Source organism: Helobdella robusta (assembly GCF_000326865.2).
Source record: "Helobdella robusta unplaced genomic scaffold HELROscaffold_4, whole genome shotgun sequence".
NCBI classification, from domain to species: Eukaryota; Metazoa; Annelida; class Clitellata; order Rhynchobdellida; family Glossiphoniidae; genus Helobdella; species Helobdella robusta.
Window position 1 is genome coordinate 2,677,436 of NW_008704902.1, and position 21,474 is coordinate 2,698,909.

General features: G+C 31.0%; 2 protein-coding genes across 2 annotated transcripts; one reads left to right on the forward strand and one right to left on the reverse strand.

The window, feature by feature from the left end:
• Positions 1-853: 853 nt before the first annotated feature.
• On the forward strand, positions 854-14,158 carry HELRODRAFT_188930 (hypothetical protein; the record flags this gene model as incomplete). The annotated part of the gene is made up of 28 exons (XM_009024557.1): positions 854-933; positions 1,461-1,606; positions 2,217-2,343; positions 2,448-2,562; positions 2,786-2,913; positions 3,060-3,118; positions 3,405-3,555; positions 3,890-4,092; positions 4,387-4,562; positions 4,785-4,955; positions 5,253-5,397; positions 5,597-5,773; positions 5,891-5,966; positions 6,159-6,415; positions 6,797-6,924; positions 7,629-7,712; positions 7,986-8,074; positions 8,146-8,357; positions 8,520-8,614; positions 9,960-10,041; positions 12,181-12,282; positions 12,388-12,496; positions 12,648-12,761; positions 12,832-12,938; positions 13,006-13,074; positions 13,147-13,222; positions 13,546-13,671; positions 13,813-14,158. 23 exons carry the CDS (start codon positions 854-856, stop codon positions 12,697-12,699), a joined length of 2,964 nt encoding a protein of 987 aa, XP_009022805.1. The 3' UTR covers positions 12,700-12,761; positions 12,832-12,938; positions 13,006-13,074; positions 13,147-13,222; positions 13,546-13,671; positions 13,813-14,158.
• Positions 14,159-14,573: 415 nt separating this feature from the next.
• On the reverse strand, positions 14,574-20,816 carry HELRODRAFT_66811 (hypothetical protein; the record flags this gene model as incomplete). The annotated part of the gene is made up of 15 exons (XM_009024226.1): positions 14,574-14,711; positions 14,977-15,090; positions 15,181-15,378; positions 16,150-16,237; positions 16,491-16,585; positions 16,859-16,975; positions 17,300-17,425; positions 17,757-17,929; positions 18,125-18,319; positions 18,435-18,550; positions 18,992-19,117; positions 19,269-19,353; positions 19,523-19,647; positions 20,036-20,182; positions 20,674-20,816. 15 exons carry the CDS (start codon positions 20,814-20,816, stop codon positions 14,574-14,576), a joined length of 1,986 nt encoding a protein of 661 aa, XP_009022474.1.
• Between the last annotated feature and the right edge of the window lie 658 nt (positions 20,817-21,474).

Below are 21,474 nucleotides of genomic sequence, written 5' to 3' on the forward strand. Positions count from 1 at the left end.
GTTTTATTAATCAATTTTATATCTCATTAATAATTTAGCCGTGTTAACTTTTTCGCAATCTGACCATACGTTTACCTGCATAATTTCGTTTAAGAATTTTTAGATGGTCATTAAAATGGATCTATCATGCTATTACGATTTGCCATGATATCGCGAATCATTTTGATCTTATCATGAAGCGTCTTAATCCTAGAAACCAGTGCGTTGATTATAACGATACACATGCATAATCTATCCAATCAGTTTAACTTCCAATCGTTTGGAACGTGGAGGCTGCAGTTCATTGTTTGAGAAATTGTTCTGAAGAAACTTGATTCATTTCTATACGTTTTAGCCTCTTGTGCCTAATTTTTGTACGCAAAGAAATATTTTGCAAAAGTTTATCATCTAATTTTATTCGCGTTTTATTTACTAGCTTGCTTTGGAAATTGTGTGGATAAGCACATTTGAATGAATTTTTGAAATAAACCATCGATATCTTGTTTTAACGTGAAGCAGGTGAAAATAATTGATCTTATTTGAGAGGACGTGGGTGTCATTATACTTTTAAAAAGTTATATAAAAGCACAAAGTTGTTATTATAATTCTTACTCTCGTCTCGTGTAATGTTTTGTAATTCGCTTTGGCAGGTTAGCGTGTGCCAACGAAAATTTGTAAGAAATAGTTTTGAGATGCTTTTTGTGAAACCGTTCATTACAGTAAAACTAACTCTGGATTAACATATGCTGCACGTATACTTGGCTGCTTCTTTGCAAATGTTCTCGATCTTTCCATAACTTGGTATTTTTTGTATCAAGAAAGTTGAGTTACACTTTTGAACGTACCGACCGAAAAACCAAAATATCAATAAGCCATGGCGACGGCGGATTGGGAGGAGATAAAAAGACTTGCAACTGATTTTCAACGCGTTCAGCTCAGTTCATCCGTTCAGAAGTTTGTTTGCTATATAACATTTCAACTGATGGAAAATACAGATGATGTCATTCATTTTGTTCTCATCTAAAAATGTTTTTTTTAATCATGGTTTGGCCAGGGAAACATATGGGATTTTATTTATGTGATGTGATGTTACTTCATTAATCTATTTTTATTCAATCATTACCAATCAAATCTATTCGAAAATTTGCAATACAAACAATTATTAACAAGTACAAAAAAATATAAAAAATAGAATAAAATAAGTCATAAGAGATAGGATAAGTCTACTCTACATCTACAAGTAGTACAGCCAGTACCTTGTAATGTAACTTTCCTAAATTTGAGAAATGTGATTCAATATAATTTTATTGTGCAATTCAAGATTTGTTGAAGTATTTAAAGAAAAGCTGCTTCATAAATATATCAGATTTATTTTTTAAATAATACAAAGTTTGTTATTTGATCTTGGTTAAAAAGATAATTTTTTAATTTAAATAATATAATTATAATGATGATCAAATTTAAATTCTGTTAATTATTAGACTTTCTGAAAGGAATTGCATTGAGATTGTGCAAAGATTAATTGAATTGAAAATATTGAATGTCATTTATACAACTGATGGCAAAGAATATCTCACACCTAAAGAACTTACAAAAGAAATTTTGGAAGAATTAGCTATTGCTGGAGGTGAATTACAAGAAATATATATGCATGCATGCAGATCAATCACTCACTCAATTAATCAATACATTGTTTAAAACTTTAAATATTTGTTACTCGATACAAGTTCAGATCTATAGATAACAACACTACTATAAACTTGGTATCTTGAAGTTGAAAATTACAACAACCACTTCATCCATCCTTTACTACCACCAACCAAAACTACTATACACAACTTTCGTCAATGGAAGCATAGCTATCATGTCACCACTCAATCAACATATCAGGAAAAGACCTTCATCACAAAACATCTTAAATATATTAGCACTCAATAAAACTTTGTCGCTTACCCAATTTTTTTTCTTTTTTCTTATCAATCTTTTCTGTAACTCATTAAGTCATTAACTAGTTTATTAATAAATTACTTTATCTATTTGCTTTTTTAAACCATTACTTTATTTTATTTTCTATACTTTTCATGTTTAAACTTTTTTTCCTCTGTTATTTTTATTTATTTATTTTTTGTTATTATTTTGTACTACTGCCTTGCATGCCCATACAGTTTCTGTGTCTGTCAGATTCTGATTTTTTAAGGAACAATAATAAAAAAAAATCTTGCTTATATTTAATTCAGGGAGAATTAATTTGGTTGATCTGCAGCAGAAATTAAATGTTGATTTGTTGCATATTGAAGCTAAGGTGAATGAGCTAATGAAAACAGACAAGAGTCTCAAATTGATATTAGGACAGTTGATCGACAAGTTAGTGTATCCAATTTTAACAAATTTATCAAATATGTGCTCTCAAATAATGGAGGTTTGTAATTTTTGAATTAGCATAATTATTTAAAATTATATATTTTTAGGAGTTATTTTGATAGACTCAGTGAGGAAATTAATGATAAGCTACAAGAACAAGGCTTGGTTACAATATCTGAACTTGCAAAACATTTCAATTTTCCTGGTGATGTTTTGAAGGAGGTAATTTTTTGTAAATTTTTTCAGTTGTTTTAAATTAAATTGAAATTTGGAGACAGTTATCATCAGGCAAATTGTATTAAACAAAAGTCATGACATTTATGGATGCACCGGTTGTTAGAGGAAAGTTGAGCTTGGAATTTTATTTGCTTTGTTGCTGGATTGAGCGAATTTGTAACAAATGGAAATAATTTACATAATCACTTCTTGTTCAAACCACTCACAGCTAATATCTGAAAGATTGGAAACAATTATATTGGGCAAAAAAGATCTGTCTGGTAATGAATTGTACACAGACAGTTATATTGACAGGCACAGGTCCTTGTTTGCAGGAATGTTCAATGCCATCACAAGGTCAGTTGATTTCAAATTAGCTTAACAGAGTTTCATTTCATTATCTTTTGAATAGTTCATACTTAGTTTGCTTGCCTGCAATGCTAATTTATTGTTGTAAAGTGTTAATAAATCAATTAAATTTTTGTTAAATTCGATTTATTCAGGCCTACTCCTGTGTTCCCAATCATTACAAAGTATGGCTTTCAAGAAACATTGGCTTACAGTGAGTACTTCTGATAAACATATTTAAATCAACATCTGTTATATACAGAGTGTCAGAGATTTTTACTAGAGTCCAAATTTTCAGTTTAAAATTCTTCCATTTGACTCCAAACTTTGTTTTTATTATCCGTCTTATTCAAGTTATAATCCTGATTTTCCATGCTTTTGTTTCATAATAATTAATTAATAAGTTTGTGTAATGATATGCCATCATCCCTAATTTGATGTGATTCCAATCTTCTTGTTACATATATTCCAACTAAAACATACCTTTAATTATTTCATAGATATCCTGGATAAATTAATAGAAAGCTGTGAAATATCAGGATCATTAACAGGGAGCAGGCCTCACAATGTTACCTACACTCCAAATATTTACATCAAGTCCCAACAGCAATGGGTTAATTCATTCTATAATCAGAATTCATACATTGGTAGGTAAATTTATTATTTTTCAACATATTGGACGATATGCTCTTCATATATAGATTGGATTTTAGTGTAAATATTTAATTTTTGTTTTTTAAAACGTTATTGTATGATCATTAGGGTTTATTTGTATTTCGAGTTTACATCAGGAATTTTTTTTTTGTTGAACCATAATTTGTGTCGTTTATTTTAAGCACATGCTGATATATTTTATTCAAATTGCATTTCATTGGAAATGATTTTTAAAATAATTCATTTTAGACATAAAATGATTACCTTATTTACTCACCTTTGGCTTTGTTCATGTATATTTTTATTTTTGGATCAAGATTTACCCACACAGTCCAACTTTCTTACTTCCAAGACCAACATATTTAATCTCGTTTCTCGCGTGGCTAACATATCTGCAGCTACCTCACAGGACCAACATATTCAATCTCATCCGCATGAGCAACTTATCAAGTGCCACTTCACAAAACATACACATCCAATCTCATCTCATGAGAGCAAAATATTCAGTACCATCCTACAGGATCTACATTTCCAGTTCTTCTACACAGGACCAACATATTCTATGCCACTTCACACAATAAAACTGATTAGGTGATGTTCATTCTTCATATGATCTAAATGATCCAGTAAAACTTGGTTGGCCATCATAAAAGTTAATGTGGCACCGTTTATTTGAATCATCTCCGTATAATCTTATTTCTATTCTATCTAGTCTATAATTTTTTTATTGTTCCAATATCAGCCCACTGTTTTGTGTTGTTCAAAGTCTTGAAAGCTTCATTATGTGTAGGTACTAGCATTTAATGTTCATTGCTATTTACATCACAGAATATGATTGTCTGACTCGGCTGGGGATATCTGATGCCCAAGGTTACATCAAGAAAAGATTTAAAAATGATGGTATGGAGTATTTGAAGACATGTTGCCTGGGGCCGGCATACAAAGAAAGAATTCTTGTTGAAATGGAGGAGGCTTTGGAGGCTGGAATGTGGTTCAATCTCATGGTCAGTTCAAATTTTAAGAATTCATTTCAACTCATTTTTAAATTTTGTGTTAAGTGTGCAGCAGTTTTAATGACAAAACGTTATCATTTAAGGCTTATTTCCTAGCACAGGCGTTTTACAATAAAGAAATCAGATGATTTCACTAAAATGCACATTTATCATTATTCATAACCATCATGTCAGTTGAATGATTTTTATAAATGAATTATAAAAACATGACAGCCCCACCTGCCAAGCATCTGCACACTGGAGGATGCACAGATTCTGATCAACACATTGACGAAGAAAAAGAACAACATTATCATTCTGTCCGAGTGCTACCTCATCAGCAGCTATCTTGTCGACATGGCGTTGGACCATTTCAAACCGCTCATTTCTGAGAAAGCACAGAAAGTTGGCAGCAGTTGAATGAATATTTATTTGTCCAACATATTTTTAATATCGATAGTTTAGGACAAACACGTGTCTTCAAAATAATGTGAACATGGAAATTTTTTTGCATTGAATCAAATGATTGTTATACAATAACTACCGTCCATGGTTCACTTACAAATCACATTTTCATCTAATATGGCCCTCAATGCATTAGCTCTAATTATGTGTTAGCAAATTCTTCAACAAAATGAAAAGTTACAGAATAATACGCATTCTATTTTGTATTTATTCGACATTTGTGATGAATTTAAACAGACAATCCAAGAAAATCCATCAATCCTGATGGAGAGCCGACAGGTGTCCAGTGGAGGAGGAGGGGGAAGTGCAAGCAAAACACGAGGGCATGTTCATGAAGATGCTCCATTGAAAGATAATAAGAGGAAAAAGGTCACTTTGAGTGGTCAGTTTGTTATTTTCCTCATTATGTGATGATGGGTGCTCAGTTGTTTATGGGACTACAGTGGTTGTGTCGTGACTATCATCTTGATCACAAATCTTTTTTAAATATTTCGTTGGTTCTGTCTGAACTGGTTTTATAAATACAACAAATATTAATTCTGAATAAACATCATATTTACCCTCAACAAATTAACTGACAGGTGCCTCAAAAATTGGTGGAGGTGGTGCTGGCTCTCAAGCCAGGGAGGTGAAGATGAAGGCTACTAAGAAGAAATATTTGGTTGGTCATAATGAGGTTGACGTTGACGACGATGCTGATCATGACAACGATCATTCCGATGATAGTGGTGTTTTTATGACCATCAGTGAAATCACTGGTTAGTTTTGTTCCTCTATCGTTTTAGTATTATTCGTTGCTTAGCTTATTACAACATAATCATTGGAACCAGATGGGATTCATTATTTATATAGCACTTAATTCACATCAATGGCAGATGAGTTGATGAAATTGTCATCAATCAGTGATGCTCCTGCTGATCTTTTGCAGTTTGTAGCTGTCAGATTGGCCAGGTTCGTTTTTTTTAGTTACTTCTTTGAAAATATATTTGGTAATATTTTACATTTTGTTGGAAACTTCTCAGGCTGACACAGCTAGTTTAACGTTATCCTAACATATTTGATTAATAGTACTCCGGTTTAGATGAATAAACAATAACATCAATGTAATGTATTTCAAATCATAATTTGTTGTGGTTCATCTAGGTTGTTAAACAACAGTTACAGTGAAGAACTGAAAAACATTTTTGTATTAACCTTGCAACAACAACAAGAACAACAAGCTGAGACTGATGCGCCGTCGACCAGTATTGCCAACACCTCCACGACGACAACTAAACAACAGCCGTCATCCAATCAGCCCCCTACTAACAAGAAGAAATTGTTTGCTGACGTGTCTGACAAAGCCTCCTCGCTCTATAGCAGCATCAAAATGTTTGGGAAGGGCGTCAGCTTCTTCAAAGGTTGCTTTCCGGTGAATATGTGGTCAACGAACAGATCAATGTTTGCTCGCATATAGATGATTTTTGTTGAATTATTGTTATTTTTCATCATAATTTTCCGATTGTCAACAATTATAAACAACGCAAACGATTAAAAATATAAAAAATAGTCTTATATAAATGAGAGAGAAATGAATTTTTGATAAATTTCAAGAGAAAATAATTTAATTCTATTTCAATTAAAGTAAATTATTATTTGAATGAACGAATGAATACATTGCATTATGTTTAACATATAAAAAAAAGCCTCTTGCTAATAGTTTATTACTCGGGTATTTACACACACACGCGCACACACATGTGTCGCCACATGCATGTATAAAACATGCAATCACATTGCAGATGATGTCCAGTACATTCTCATTGTCCATCTTTTACGAACGTTGTGCACGGACCTCGCAAATTTAATCTTCTCATTGTACGCTGCTGATCTCATGGTCAACGTCAACAGTGCGGCAGTCAGTGCTGAGGTTCTCTCTTCTTTCCAGTTATTTGTGTTTTGTTGTCCTGTTCGTTTTTTGTTGGTCTTTTTTTGTCTTTAATATTTATCTATTTTTGTTTGTTTTTTATTTATCTATTTTATCTATTAACGCATTTTTCAAAAGCGTTAATATCTAAGTTATTAGTGATGGTTCGATGTCGAAAAATCAGTTTTATTTCGATTATTTTCAGTTAATAAATTTGATTTTCCTCAAAAAAGTCAATTCAGTAATTCGCACCTTACATAACATTTTATTGACACAATTTTAGAATTAAAAGGTTAATAACAAATTAAAATGCGCGTTAAAACATAATATTAATAACTTATTTTTGCCTAGCAAGCGTATGCACAAGTTGTAGCCGAAAGACTAATTGTTCTATTGGAACTGTGTTGGTTTGCTCGTTGATTTATGATTTCACCAGACTTGTAGATACTTCCGAGCCGCTTTAGTTGTTATTGAGAGGTGTGTTGCATTATTAGCCCATCACTTATGAACGGATAGTAATGGCAGACTATTTCTTATAAACGCTATTTGACTAACCGTTTTTTGTCTTGAAAAAGAGTTGATTTAAATTGTTAGGTACCGCGCAAAATTTTTAAACAAATTAAAATCGAACCTTCGATAATTGTACCATCACTAAGTTATGCAAACTAATTATTCAATTAAGTTTTCATGATAATTTCAAATTTCAGGACCGTAACAAAATTATATCTTCAGTACAAGATGATAAAACAAAATCTGCACTTAATAAACTCAATTCAGCTCTTTCTCCCAAGGTTGATTAAATTTGTTGGCGTTCATATTATTTTTGCAACAATATTTATTTTTACATTTTTAATTTCTTATATTTTTAATATATATATATATATAAGATATATATTTTTCTGTTTCGGAAATAACTGCTAAAACCAACTGGCGAGACGGAATAAAACATTGAATTCTTTTTTTGAAAATCTTCTATCGTTTTTGTTCCTTAAGTTGTAATCAACTGACCAGCTTCTATGAAATTAACAATCACATAACATTTGTTAATAATCTTATAGAAACAGGTTTTGGACGATTTCTATCAAAATTTTGAAAACATATGTTCCTCAGCGTTTTTAAACATTACGCTGAAAAGAGATAAAAAGAAAGAAAGGTTAAAGTCCATGTGTAATTGATGTTAAAATAATAATGCATTGAATAATTGTATCAATAATTTGCTAAAAGGCAGCAGATGTTCAACCACAAGCAATCGTCATTGAAGGATCTTCAAACGGCCGAGGATCCTGCACTTGTTCTGCATATTTGTTCCATTCTTCTATTTCAAACTGTCACCCAATCCATGTTGCATTGTCCTGGAAAGTTTGTTCCACATGTCATTATCTTTTTGAAAGATCATCTCACGCTGGAACATCACCATATATTAGTGCAGTGTCAGGGTAGGCTCAAAATCATTGCTATCATATTGTTTGTCTCTCTCAAATTTTGATTTTCATTTGTTAAACTAATATGAATGATTATTTAATTGAAGTCTTTCACTTATTTTATGTAGTTTATTGGTATTTTAATTTTATTTTATCTAAATATCAACTTTCATACAGATATAATAATAAGATTGGCGAGATTAACAGCAAGCGAAAGTAACGTGCCTGAAATCACTGATTTGAAGGATTCCTTGGCATCTTTGATAAAGAAAGTTAAAGACTTACCATCACTTGTTAAAATTACTTCAACTATGACGACAATTGACAGTGAAAATTAATCTTATTGGTTGTAATTATGTCACGTTATTTTATATATGATAAACCATTTATCTCAACAATTTTAGTTGTGTGCAATTTGTACTGGATAGGTATATTACGTTTTTCAGCACTCTGCTGCTGTGCAACTTATTTATTTAAGTTGTGGGTGGAAGATATCGGTTTGGAACATATGTATAAAAATGAATAATTTGGGAACCTGAGGCAATTAATGTTAGAAGAATTAATGTCATTGTTTAATGCGTTTAACGTTGCATAAATGGCGCATAATCACCTAAAATTAATATAGTACATTTTTTATTATCGTGATCGTCATTATGTCTCAGCCACTTTAACCAACTTTACTAGCACGGGCAAAACCCATTTACGAATCTCCTACAGATATAATAAAGGCTGTTTATCATTCAAAATCAAGTACAAATGATAAATGTGCCTAATTAAAAATGCAGCCAAAAAGTAGTATTTTGTTTCAAGTAGAAATATTTATAATTTTTGCTGCAAGTAAAACGAATTTTACTAGTACTTCGTTACATATACTTTGTTGCCAGTCAACACTGGTAATTAATATAAGAGTAGCTGTAAATGAAATGCTTTCTAAAACAATGTCTAAGCGTAAGAGGGCGACTTGGTTCTTAAATCTGTCCTAAATTCGTAATTATATGAATTTATAGCTTGAGTCATCATAAATTCGTAACTACATGTTTCTACAAAATAAGTCCACATTCTGTTATTGGAAAATCTTGTTGGAAGGTCTTCCACCTTTTGCCATATAAACCGTTTCTTGATCTGTTTGATCCATTTTCTTAACGATCTCCCAATTGATCTTTTATCTTTATTAAATAATTTTTTCTTTGTCTAATAAATTTAATTTGATATCTGTAAAATGTCGTTCAACTAAAAGTAATAGTAAATAGTAAAAGTTTTAAAAGAAGCAGTAAACTTTATATAGTTAGAATAGTTAATTAATTCAATAATTAAATAGATTGGTTAATCGTTTATTCTATGTGATTGATATGTGGCATGTCATTAATTAATATAAAAACAGATATAAGCCGATAAGCCAGTGAGCTGATTAGTTTTAACTCGGTTTTTAACTCTGACATGTTCGACTGAGAAGCGCTGACTTGAATCTTACGCAACAGCAACTGGCAACACTCGTCGGTGCGAGCAAGTAGTGGACCAACATTCGAAAGTAGAAAGTCACGAAACCTCTGCGAGACGCAAACTTATAAAATTTCTCTGCATGTCACAAAGTTACAAAATTTCTACATTACGACTTAGTTACTGCTGAGAAACCGAAACAGCTACAAGGAAACAGGACACTGGACAGGAGCGTCTCGGATTCGAAACGCTAGAAGCCAAAGTTTCTTTGTTTTTGAAGCCTTGAAACTGTTGAAAGGGGACACACATAATTTACAGTTTTAATTTATTTCATAATGAATGAGCAAGGTTGTTTTTCTTTTTATTTTATGGATTTTAAAACATTTGATGATTAAATATTAAAATTAAAAGTGGTTTAGTTAGGTTTTTATAAATTTGAATTTACTAATTAACATAATATTAATTATGTTTAGAATTAATTGTGAAAATGGAAAGGAATAACTCATTTACATTTAGAAAACAAAGAATTAATATATATTTCTTTAACTATAAATAACTTATTATAACATATAATAATCAATCAATCAATCTTTGTTTAGCATCCAGAGACCCAGTTCCCCCGAAGTAGGACGTTGTTTTCTTTGCCATCAATTTTTTGCACCAAATTAGGCGATCAGTTGTATCCATTTCATTTAAATTTAGAGTTTTCATGTCTTGCTCGATTGTTTATGACCAGGACTTCTTTGGACGGTCTTTGGGACGTATGCCAGGTACTTCAACATTTGCAAGAGAAGTTATGGCACTGTTTCCACTTCGTTTGACATGACCAAACCACCGCAGATGGTGTTGCCGGCATTTGTTCTTTATATCATCTAAACCAGCACGACGCAGGATTTCGGTAGATTTGATGTGGTCCTTCAGACTAATTTGTTGCATCCATCGGAGCATTTTCATATCGTTTCAGTGAAGTTGTTGTTGTTCCAGTTTGGTTGTCATTGGCCATGTTTCTGCACCATATAACATCACCAGACGTATCACAGATTTATAATGTCTTGATCGTAGGGGTAGTGGGATTTCACGCCGCATCAATATAGAAGCAAAGAGATGCCATTTATTCCAGGCTGCACGTACGAGTGCTCGAACGGCAGCTTCAGCTGTTCCAGTACAATCCAGAACATCCCCTAGATATTGAAACGATGTGACTTTCTCTACCTTAATGGCTTCAAAAACATTCTATTTCGAATTTGTTGTTGTGGATTAATGCAAGCAGAACAAACAAAATTGGACACTTTAGATAAAGTACCAATTATTTTTGAACAACGTTTGTGACACCACTGGTTACACTGCTGACACTTGATTGAATTGTTACCTACACCAGCTTTACAGACTGAACAGGGCCATCGTCCAATAGCTGTGGATTGGATGGGTTCACCAGTGTTCATTGCTTTGGTTTTGCTGATGTTGACTTTGAATCCATGATCGGCCAGTCTGGTGATCCAATCTTCAGACATCTGTGCTGCATTCTGCTCAGGCGTGGTTGTTAAAACGATATCATCAGCATATATTAGATTCCAAATGTCACCAGTGTGTATCGGCTTTGTGATTTCTTCTATCACAGTTATAAATAACAGTGATAATAAAATATAATAAAAAATATAAATTTTCAACTCAAGTATGAAATACTTGTTAATGTATTAATTATTAATATAATATATTATACCAATACCTAGTTCCTATATACAGTATACCTGCATCATATTTTTATACTTTATGCTGCATATGGCTTGTCTTCATTCTCACCTGCATTCGCTGTCTCTTCTGCTGGCACATTTTACTATTTAATTTAATCTTTTTAAGTTGCATTTTATTGTGGGCAACTAAGCTACTTTTTCTCTCTTTAATTTAATTTTAATTGTTGCTGAAACTGAAAGAAAAGGATATCAGTAAGTAATAAGAAAGAAAAATATTTAAGAAATGTATACACAAAATTTTAAATAAGAATAAGTTTAAATGAATAAAAGAGATAACAAAAAAGGGTGTAAAGCATTTGAATCCGAGAATGTGGCTTAAAAAATGGTTAGGGAAGTTTGAATGATCAGACTTAGACATACAAAAATTATGAACAGCTTACTGGGATGAGATGTAAGCTATTAATAAAAGCTAATGTGTTATTTAAATGGTTACAGTTATCTTACTTATGGTCATACGATTTTGGCAATGGTTAAAATGCATCTAATTAACAAACTATGGGTGTTTGTCATTTTAATAAAATCAATGAACAGTCATTAGACTATGTTTAACTCATCAACCACCCTGACCAATAAAAAGCTGCTAATATTTTGCATGATGTTCTATTGATATTTAACTTTTTTAATTTAAAAAAAAATAACAAAATTAACAGAAATTACAAGTTTTTTCAATGAAGCTGTTAAAGGAGACAAGAATGTTTCAGAAGCTTTACATGCTGTGGATACACTGATCCAGTTCATTAAAGTAAATAAAAGTATGTGTTGAGTCTTCTTAAGTGTCATAAAATAATAATTAATCATTGTATAACACTCATGACTGGTACACGTGTTATTCAATTTGTTGCTATTCTTTTACACAGACACCACATTACGTGGTCTTAATGAGGATTTGATGACAGCTATAAATATTTTGTCAAAAATTGACAAGAAAGTGGCATCTGTAACATCTGCATGTGACATGTTTGTCAGGTACATCTCATTAACTACTGAAATTGACACGACCGTATGTTAGATTTTCAAATTTACTACCACATTTTATACAATTTTTTGTAAATTTGACAGTTCTCAAAAATATTTTAATATATTGCATTAAGCACACTAAATATATTATATGATATAGAGCTATGATGACTGTAAAGAAATTTTACTCAAAAGAGGTCGTGATTTTTTAAATAAGAAAAGAATAGCAAAGGACATGATAGCTGAAATTGCCAATACCACTTATTTAAAAGGAGTGAGTTTGCTGGATTTAAATATTCTTTGAAATGACAAAAACTGGATAATGTAATAAATTGTTCTTCTAGGCAGTATTAGTCCACTCATATTCTCGTGTGGTGCTACATATTTTGAAAGCTTGGAAAAAACGTAAAAATACAGTTTATGTAACTGAGTCTCGACCAGACTGCTCTGGGTAGGTCTTACTTAATTTTTATTTTTTATTTTGATAGCTAAAAACTGAACCACTTAACAAATTTCAGCATAAAAATGTATGAGGCATTAAAAGCAGAAGGAATAGAAACATTTCTTATACTAGATTCTGCTGTTGGGTAAGTGACCCAGAAAATGAACACCTGTTGTAGCAATAATAATTTAGTCCAATTCTTAATTTTTCATTTCAGTTACATAATGAATAAAGTAGACATGGTGTTGATAGGAGCAGAAATGGTCTGCCAAAATGGAGGGATCTTAAACAAGGTTTGTTGAGGCAAAATTTTACTAATTTTTTCATGCACTAGCATCACAAAATTTAAACTCTAAGCAACTGATAACCACTATGCATGTACAAAGTAAAAATGTTACATTTTCATTTTAGCCCACCTCTATATTTCTTTAAGTTCTATGTTTATCACTTAGTCTTACACGTTTTAGAATATTAATTCGTTAATGTTTTACTGTTTCCTTTGATAAATGAACAACTTCAAAAAAATGACTGGCTAGTTGAATGTCATAAATTTAATATTTATTAATATTATTAGAAATTTTATTATGATGGTGACTAATTGATTAAAATTTTTTAGATAGGTTCAAGTTCAATAGCGATGTGTGCCAGTTGTTTGAACAAACCTGTGTTTGTCGCCGCAGAAAGTTACAAATTCTCAAAGGAGTTTCCTTTAAGCACCAAATGTGTACCAGAACATTACGCAGTAAATACATTTCAAAAATAAATAATAATGACCTAATAATAATTATAATGGGACATCGCTCGCGCAAATATGTTATATCGTTTTTCATTAAAGATGCTTCATAATTTTTCTTGCTAATGTGTTTCAATCATTTTTCCTTAGTTTCCAATTCTGAGGCAAAATCCAAACGCAGACACGACAAAAGAGCATCCACGCGTTGACTATGTGGCGCCAAAATTCATCAACACTATTATGTCCGATCTTGGCTTGCTGCACCCCGAAGCTGTTTGTGATGTGTCTCTAAATCTTTACATTTGAAATTGTTATATCGTTGAACATGGTTTTAATTATGTTATAAATATTACTACTCTGATATGGCAAAAAGTATATATACTTACATTCAAAATATGTTCATTAAATACTATTGTTCCATCACTTGTATTTAGATTTATCAATCCCGATAAATGGTTTTAAACATTTTCCACAAATAAATTTTACCACTTCGCAAGTTCGTCATTTAAAAAAATAAGACGTATAAAGTAACCCGATAAAAAGCATATATTACAAAACTTAGTCACTCGAGGTTCAAAATCACCAATGGTTCTTCAAGGAATAAGTGTCAAAAAAGGTTAAACGACTGCCTTCTGTATGCAGCTATTAACTTTGCAAAGCGTCTATACCTAACACGAATTCTCGGTTCGAATTCACCGCTAGAAAAATGTTGAGCCCAAAGTGCTTTTATTGTGAGAAATTTTTCAACCGTTCAAAACCGAAAAATGATGTTTGAATTCAGTCGTATATATATATATATATATATATATATATGTTTATATATATATATATGTTTATATATATATATATATATATGTACAAATATATAAGAACCATTTAATAACAATCGAAAATAATTCAACGATAAACGGTCAGGCTGGGAACAACCTGATCCTGGATGGGTTGAAGTAGATGTGAGAGAACTTGTAGACTAAAGACCAAACATAAGGAACGAAAAATTCTTCAGGTCTTTCCTCCTCTACGTACCGAAACTTCAGCTCTGGAAATTTCTTAGTGGGACATTTATCGTAAAACGATTGTTAACGGTAGAATTAAATTATCGAATTCGTTGAACAATAATTAAAACTTGAATAAAAAATATAAATCTTTTAAAAGATGTGTAGAAAAACTCTTACAGGCTTATACTTTTATGATCTTTGATATGTGTGAACAAAACCAAAAATGATTTTTTACTGAATTTCGGCCATTTAAAATTAGAAACCAAATCGGATGCCACAAAAATAAAAAAAAATAAACAAAATTAAGTTTACTTACTTTTAGTCGATCTTTCTTAAACTGCAGACCAGCCTGTTTGATGAGAGCATGTACTTCAGTTACTGACAACGAACCACCCTGCTTCTCCAAACAAGATGCAAAGTAATTTAATATCTGTCAAATTCAATTAGATATCTCAATATCAGCTCGTTAAACAGATGAATAATCAAAAACAATCAAAAAAATTAATTGGAGCTAACTAACCATTTCAATATTAAATACAATATCCTGAAAGCTTGGGTGGCTGGAAAGTTGGACAAAAATTTCCTTCTGGTAGAGCATGGTGTAGACGAGATTAGGGTTATAATTCAATGAGTGGCACAAACAGGAGTTCAAAATCTCCAACGTCATGCGAATAACTTCCTCAATCACCGCCAATTCCTGTAACAATGGAATGAAAATCTTAAAAATCTTCATGATCAAGTAAATGAACGGTCTATTTAAATCACGCCTACAAATTAGCATAATCATCACGACAATATTGCACAATCGAATTATTTTATGATCCATTTATCACGAGAAATTTTTAAAGACATCATCGATATAAGAAAGATGTATTTTTGCATTATATCCCTATTTTATATTAATCCTTTATATTGTTGTATTAATTCCCTGCATGTTGTATTAATCTCAGAGTTTGATTGCTGTATAAAGAAAAAAAAAAAAAATTAAAATGCAGAAAAATGTAAAGAAAACCTGATCACATTCATCTTCAGAGGCACAGCTACCATTTTCCTGTATTAAAATCAATAAGTAACACCGATTAGAAGATAATTCGACAGAAGCCTGAATGCTGAAGTTGGCGTTGCAACAAAAGAGGCAAAACAATTTAACAGATGAAATTAATTAGTCCCATCAGGTACCATCAAAATCAATGTATATTAGAAAACACTCAGTGATATACATTCAATCAAATAAAATCAAATCATTTCAACGAAATCCAACTGATACAATCAGCTATATATCTAAATTAATCAGCATAATATGTATGGATCAATCAATCAATCAACCACCTAACTATTCAATCATGTTTATTCAACCAAACATCAAATACAATCTATCATATGTAATAATCAAAATCAATAAGATAAAATCAACCAATCAATTAATTAATTAAGATATTCTATTAGATCAAATCGATCAGATAAACTCAATGAGTTATTTACACAAAACCTTGTTTTCATTTGTTCTAGCGATTTCTGCTATCTCCTTCAATCTATCCGCTGCTTTTTTGTGCTTTTTCAACAACAGTGCGAACAGGCTTGAGTTAATTCAAGTATTGTTGTAGATTAAAATTATTATAATTAAAAAAAAAAGATCAAACTAATAAAAATCAAATCAAAGAAAAATTAAAACAAGCAAGCACATTAAGCTCACATGATATGATTGAAGCACGATATATCTTGATTCGGTGGCGCATATACATCATACACACACGAACCCACAAATACAGTACATACTGGCACGTACATATGTGCAAATGTACAAACGCACCAGCATACACACACACCTACCTGACCAATCTCTGAGCCACGTAGGGATGCAGGTTCATGAAGTGTGAAGACATGTTTGCAAGGGCACCAAGACAATTCGTATGCAGGTACTGATCCTGAGAATGATTTCAGTTAAGTGCTTGTTGCCTACATCAATCAACTTGATAATGAGTATAGTAGATAACTGAAGAGGAATTTTTTAACATTTTTGAATTGCTTTGATTCTCAATAGATAAAAAAAAAGATGATAAACTAAAAACGGGAATAAAGATTAATTAACTTTATAATTTTTAGTAGGTAACAACAGGTTTCATTACAAAAAATATTAATTTAAAGTAAAAATATTTATTAAATAAGAAAAAAAGCGAAATAAATGAAGCAGAGCAAACCCTCATTCGAGTCATGTTGTACTGAATTGTACGCACAAGCACAAGAACCATCAGCCCTCCCAGAGATATCTCACCCAACTGGCGCTCGTTAAACCATGGTATTTGCTTCGAGATTGGCTGCATGGTTTCGACAACAACAATTTTTTACTACAACGAGGTAAATGTAGAAAATTTTGATTAAGAGGTAAAGATTTATAGTAGCAGCAAATATAGAAATATAATGAAATTTTTGTGACGAAAAAAGTTTATAAACGATTTGCAGATTAATGGATATTGTAAAAACAAATAAACATGATAAGCTAACAAAACATTCAACTAAGTTAGAATAAGCTTAGGTACAAAACGATGATAGAAGAATAAAATGAAGAAAATAAATCGTGATTTCATCGAATTTATTTAAATTATTATTAAAAAGAGATGAAGGAATGTAAAAGTACAAACAATGTCATGAACTGCAAGACTGAAGTTAGCATCCTCACTCAAGATGAGAATGATGATGAGGGCCATGTAGAGGTGCTGGGAGTTACCCTCGTGACTGTTGTACAACATCTCAAGTATAGGAAGAACCTTTCACAAAGAAATAATATTATGAAAGATGTATCTGGCAGTATAAACATATGCAGTGCACATTTTTATCCAAATTTTCTTTCTACATGTATTAAAATTAATTTTATAACTTTACATTTTTTAAATTACTGAAAGAATTGCTTGGAATGTTACAGGATAATGAAAATGAAAAATTTGCGTTTTTTATGTCTGATGAAAATATCAAGTAAGCAGCATGAAAAGGTTTATTCTACACTAAAGTAGTCACTTACATATAATAGTTGCTGTACAAAATAGCAAAAGTATATGATCAAGCACAAGTTAACATAGACAATTAATAAAAAAGACCAACCAACTGTTCGATGTTTGTTCTGGACAGGCAATATGTTTTGAAAGGTTCAACTCTGTGTAGTAACATGTAGACAAGCAATGTACAGGTGTCTGTCTTTATTGTACTGCATATCGTTGTGTACAAGTCTAAAAATTTCACCGAAATGTGGTCTCTTGTGGCTGGCGTTTCTATTGCTGAATCAATTTTGAATTAACGGAAGAATTTATAACAGTTAAAATAATGTTCAGAAATTACGTTTCCTGTGTAAAATTAGATAAAATTTCATGCCTAGGTTGACATTAACGTGTTGAAAAATTTATTATCTGAACATAAAGTAATCAACAAAATTTTGGTTTCATTAATTCTTGCATGTGAAAATGTGTCATTACCATTCGGTATATCATCATGAAGAGACAAGAAGGCCGTTTGATAGGGGTTAATGAAAGAACCATTTGAGCAAAACTGGTTGCACAGAACCAACAACAGTAACAGACTCTGATTGGCCAGCATTGCCCGTGATTCATTCACAACATGCTCTGTTTTTTGATTGGCCAGTCCCAACGTTACAACACTCCACAAACTGGCTGATGTGATAGTTCATCATCATCTATCATCATTAGCTATCATAATTTATCACTATTTGCTGTCATCATCAAGTTAAATATGAAATTCATATGACTTGATATGATAATTACAAACATATAAACCTACAAGCAACCCCATAGAGAGCTCCGTGTGGTGTGTTGTTGTTCGTTCTGCATTGTGAAGTGAAAGTCTCCAACAAATTTTTCACTAACTTGCATGAATTTCTTGAACTGGAGGGTGATGTTCACAAAACTTAATAATGACATACACAAAAATAAACCAAGCATAAAATAATATAATTCATTGGTTACGATGAGAATAACAACAGCAACTTTTAAAACATTGATTGGCTCAGTATTATTGGTAACTGTAAAAACTATTAGAAAATGTTACATGTTTTCCTTATATAAACATAACCGAAGGCTAAGTTTCAGGCATAATTAACTTAAGATTCAAAAAGCCTCAAAAAGTGTTTCATATGGTAAATAACTGCATTTTATTTTATAACCTTCTATATGAGAAGTTTATTAACCAAAACTTAAAAATTGTTTGTAATTATTTTCTGCTTTTATTTTGATGTACAGCAAGTACTATATACGCATTATTTTATAATTATGAAAAGTTAATAAAGTTAATTGATGAGAAGAAAATAGCAGAGGCATCCGACTGACCACTTTCCTTGCATGAAACATCTATGAAGCATTGACTCTGACGCTGGACTCATTTGAAACAATTGAATGGACAGTAAAGAAAGTATGATGTTGATGCATTCGATGTGAATGGAATATGTCACATCCCTGTTTGCAATGTCATAAAATTATCATTTATTTAATCATCTAACCCAACAATTTATCATTGAGAAATTGGAATGTAGACAATAATTGAAAAACATTACTTAAATTTCCCATTTTAAAAAATTCAAAAAAGATATTATTAAAGATGACTGACGTTTGAGGAACATCTATGAGGATGTAGACCAATCTGTTGAGGAACTCCTCCATCAATGCATCCCTTGCTTCCAACTGGTTCGTACCTGTCAACAAACATAACAATTAATATAAATAACTTGCAAACAAACAACAAAATTCATTCTTGGACAATTGCAACATCAAATAGCATTGATATGGCCATCATAAAGGTTATTGTGAGATGATAATTTCAAAAAGACAAAACATTGGAATGTCATTTTTTTCTTATATAACCTTCAGTATAGTTGATTGTTTCAAACTGTTGAACAACAACTTCTTCAGTTAGATTTTCAATGAAATACTTACAAACAATTCGAATGATGAACAAAGCATTGCACGTTTGCCAAGTGAACAAATCACTGTAACATAATAGTAATTATATTATTAATATAGAATAATTAGTTAATTGCTATAAACAACAACAACAACACACGTTTAGACGACATTTTCCCCGAGATCGGGGGTTGCCGTTTGGCTACCTATGATGAAACCGAAATACCCCTCGATGCCATTCCATCATAAGTAATTTATTTGGCTAATTTTTACGCAGGACGCCCTTCCTTACGCAACCACAGTTATAAGCGGTGGGCCTAGCCTTTGATGATCCAACATCCCTCACAAGGCAGTGAGGGTCAGTTTAATGTCATAACCAGGACATTATTAGTTAATTGCTATAGCAATGAAATATAATTAGTGCATCTGTAATAGATTGATGTAAAAATAATAAAAGCCAAATTCATGTCATACTCTTTGCAAAGTGCAGATGTGGACAATTCATTGGCTCTCATGAGAAATACTCTAATGAGGGAGCCAAAGTTTCCTGTTCTGCAGTTGTTTATTGCAAAGTTCTTACAAAGATTTGATGTTATGTCTTCTAGGTGTCTTTGATCAGCACTGAAATTATAATATATACTGAATAAATAAAAAAATTCCAATTTATTCAAAATTGTCTTTAGCATGGAATGGAAAATTACGATATAATTTTATGAAAATTAATGACAAGTAGGTGATTTTCTACAAAGCAGATTAATAATACATTTCCAAAATGAATAGCAAGTCAGTTTTTGTATTGTGAGTGCCAGCTCATGCTTTGTAACTGCATGCTAGTCTGGTTCAAATGCTGTCTGGTCAAAACCTAGATGCTATCATTTGTGCAATAGATCTGTGCAAAGTTTTTGTACTTGAATTATAAAAGTGTAATTTTTCTTACAAAGTGAAGAACAATTTGTAGGCACTTCAAAAATGATTGTAGCTGTATACAAAAAAAAAAACAGAAATTTCTTTGTATCAAATATCTTATTATTTATTTGTTTATTTATTTATTTACTACATCTTCCATCAAACTGAAGCTATATTTAAAAATGAAACAAATAAACAAACAGTACCTCGTTTTGGGGACACTGAATGCAAATGACAGCAACTGGTTCCAAAATGGCTCATTGGGTGAAATGTAATCTGGACCAGATAATTTTAACAAATATTCATTGTTTGACAAATCTTTTGATAGAGTACTGTTATTGGCTCCCATTTTAAAATCTGTTTTTTGTTAGCTGTTCATATATTGATATTCCTTTCATATGCTCTGAGTTGACTGAATGATTATTAAATAAAGGATAAACATCATTTTCAAATCTTTTGTTTAATATCTATTAAAATATTAAATTAATATATAATTGTTATTATATACTTAATATAAATTAATTTTTAATATTGAGAGAAGAGAAAAATAAATAACTTCAAAATCAATAATACAAGAAAAAACCAACAACTTGATTTAAATTTAATAATAATTAAAATAAAATTAGAGTAAAATAGTCAAAATATGAAAAACATTAATAAGATCTTGACTATTGACAAGTTTTTTAATTAATATTATTTAGATTAGCAATACATTTTATGATTAAGTTTCAAAATATATAACTAATAAAAGTAATAAGAAAAATAAAAACAGTTTGACTGAGCAATATAAGCATAAGGCATAAAAAATAAATGGATAAACAGAAAAACACTTAAATAATTTCTAAAAAAAATCTCAAAGGTGTACTGTGGTGAAATACCAAGTGAAATATGAAATATCAATCTATTATAATAAATAATAACACCATTATTTAAAAAATATAAAATTATATTATAAAATAAAATTGATTTATTTATTTATTTTATTTATTTTTAATTAATATTAGTAA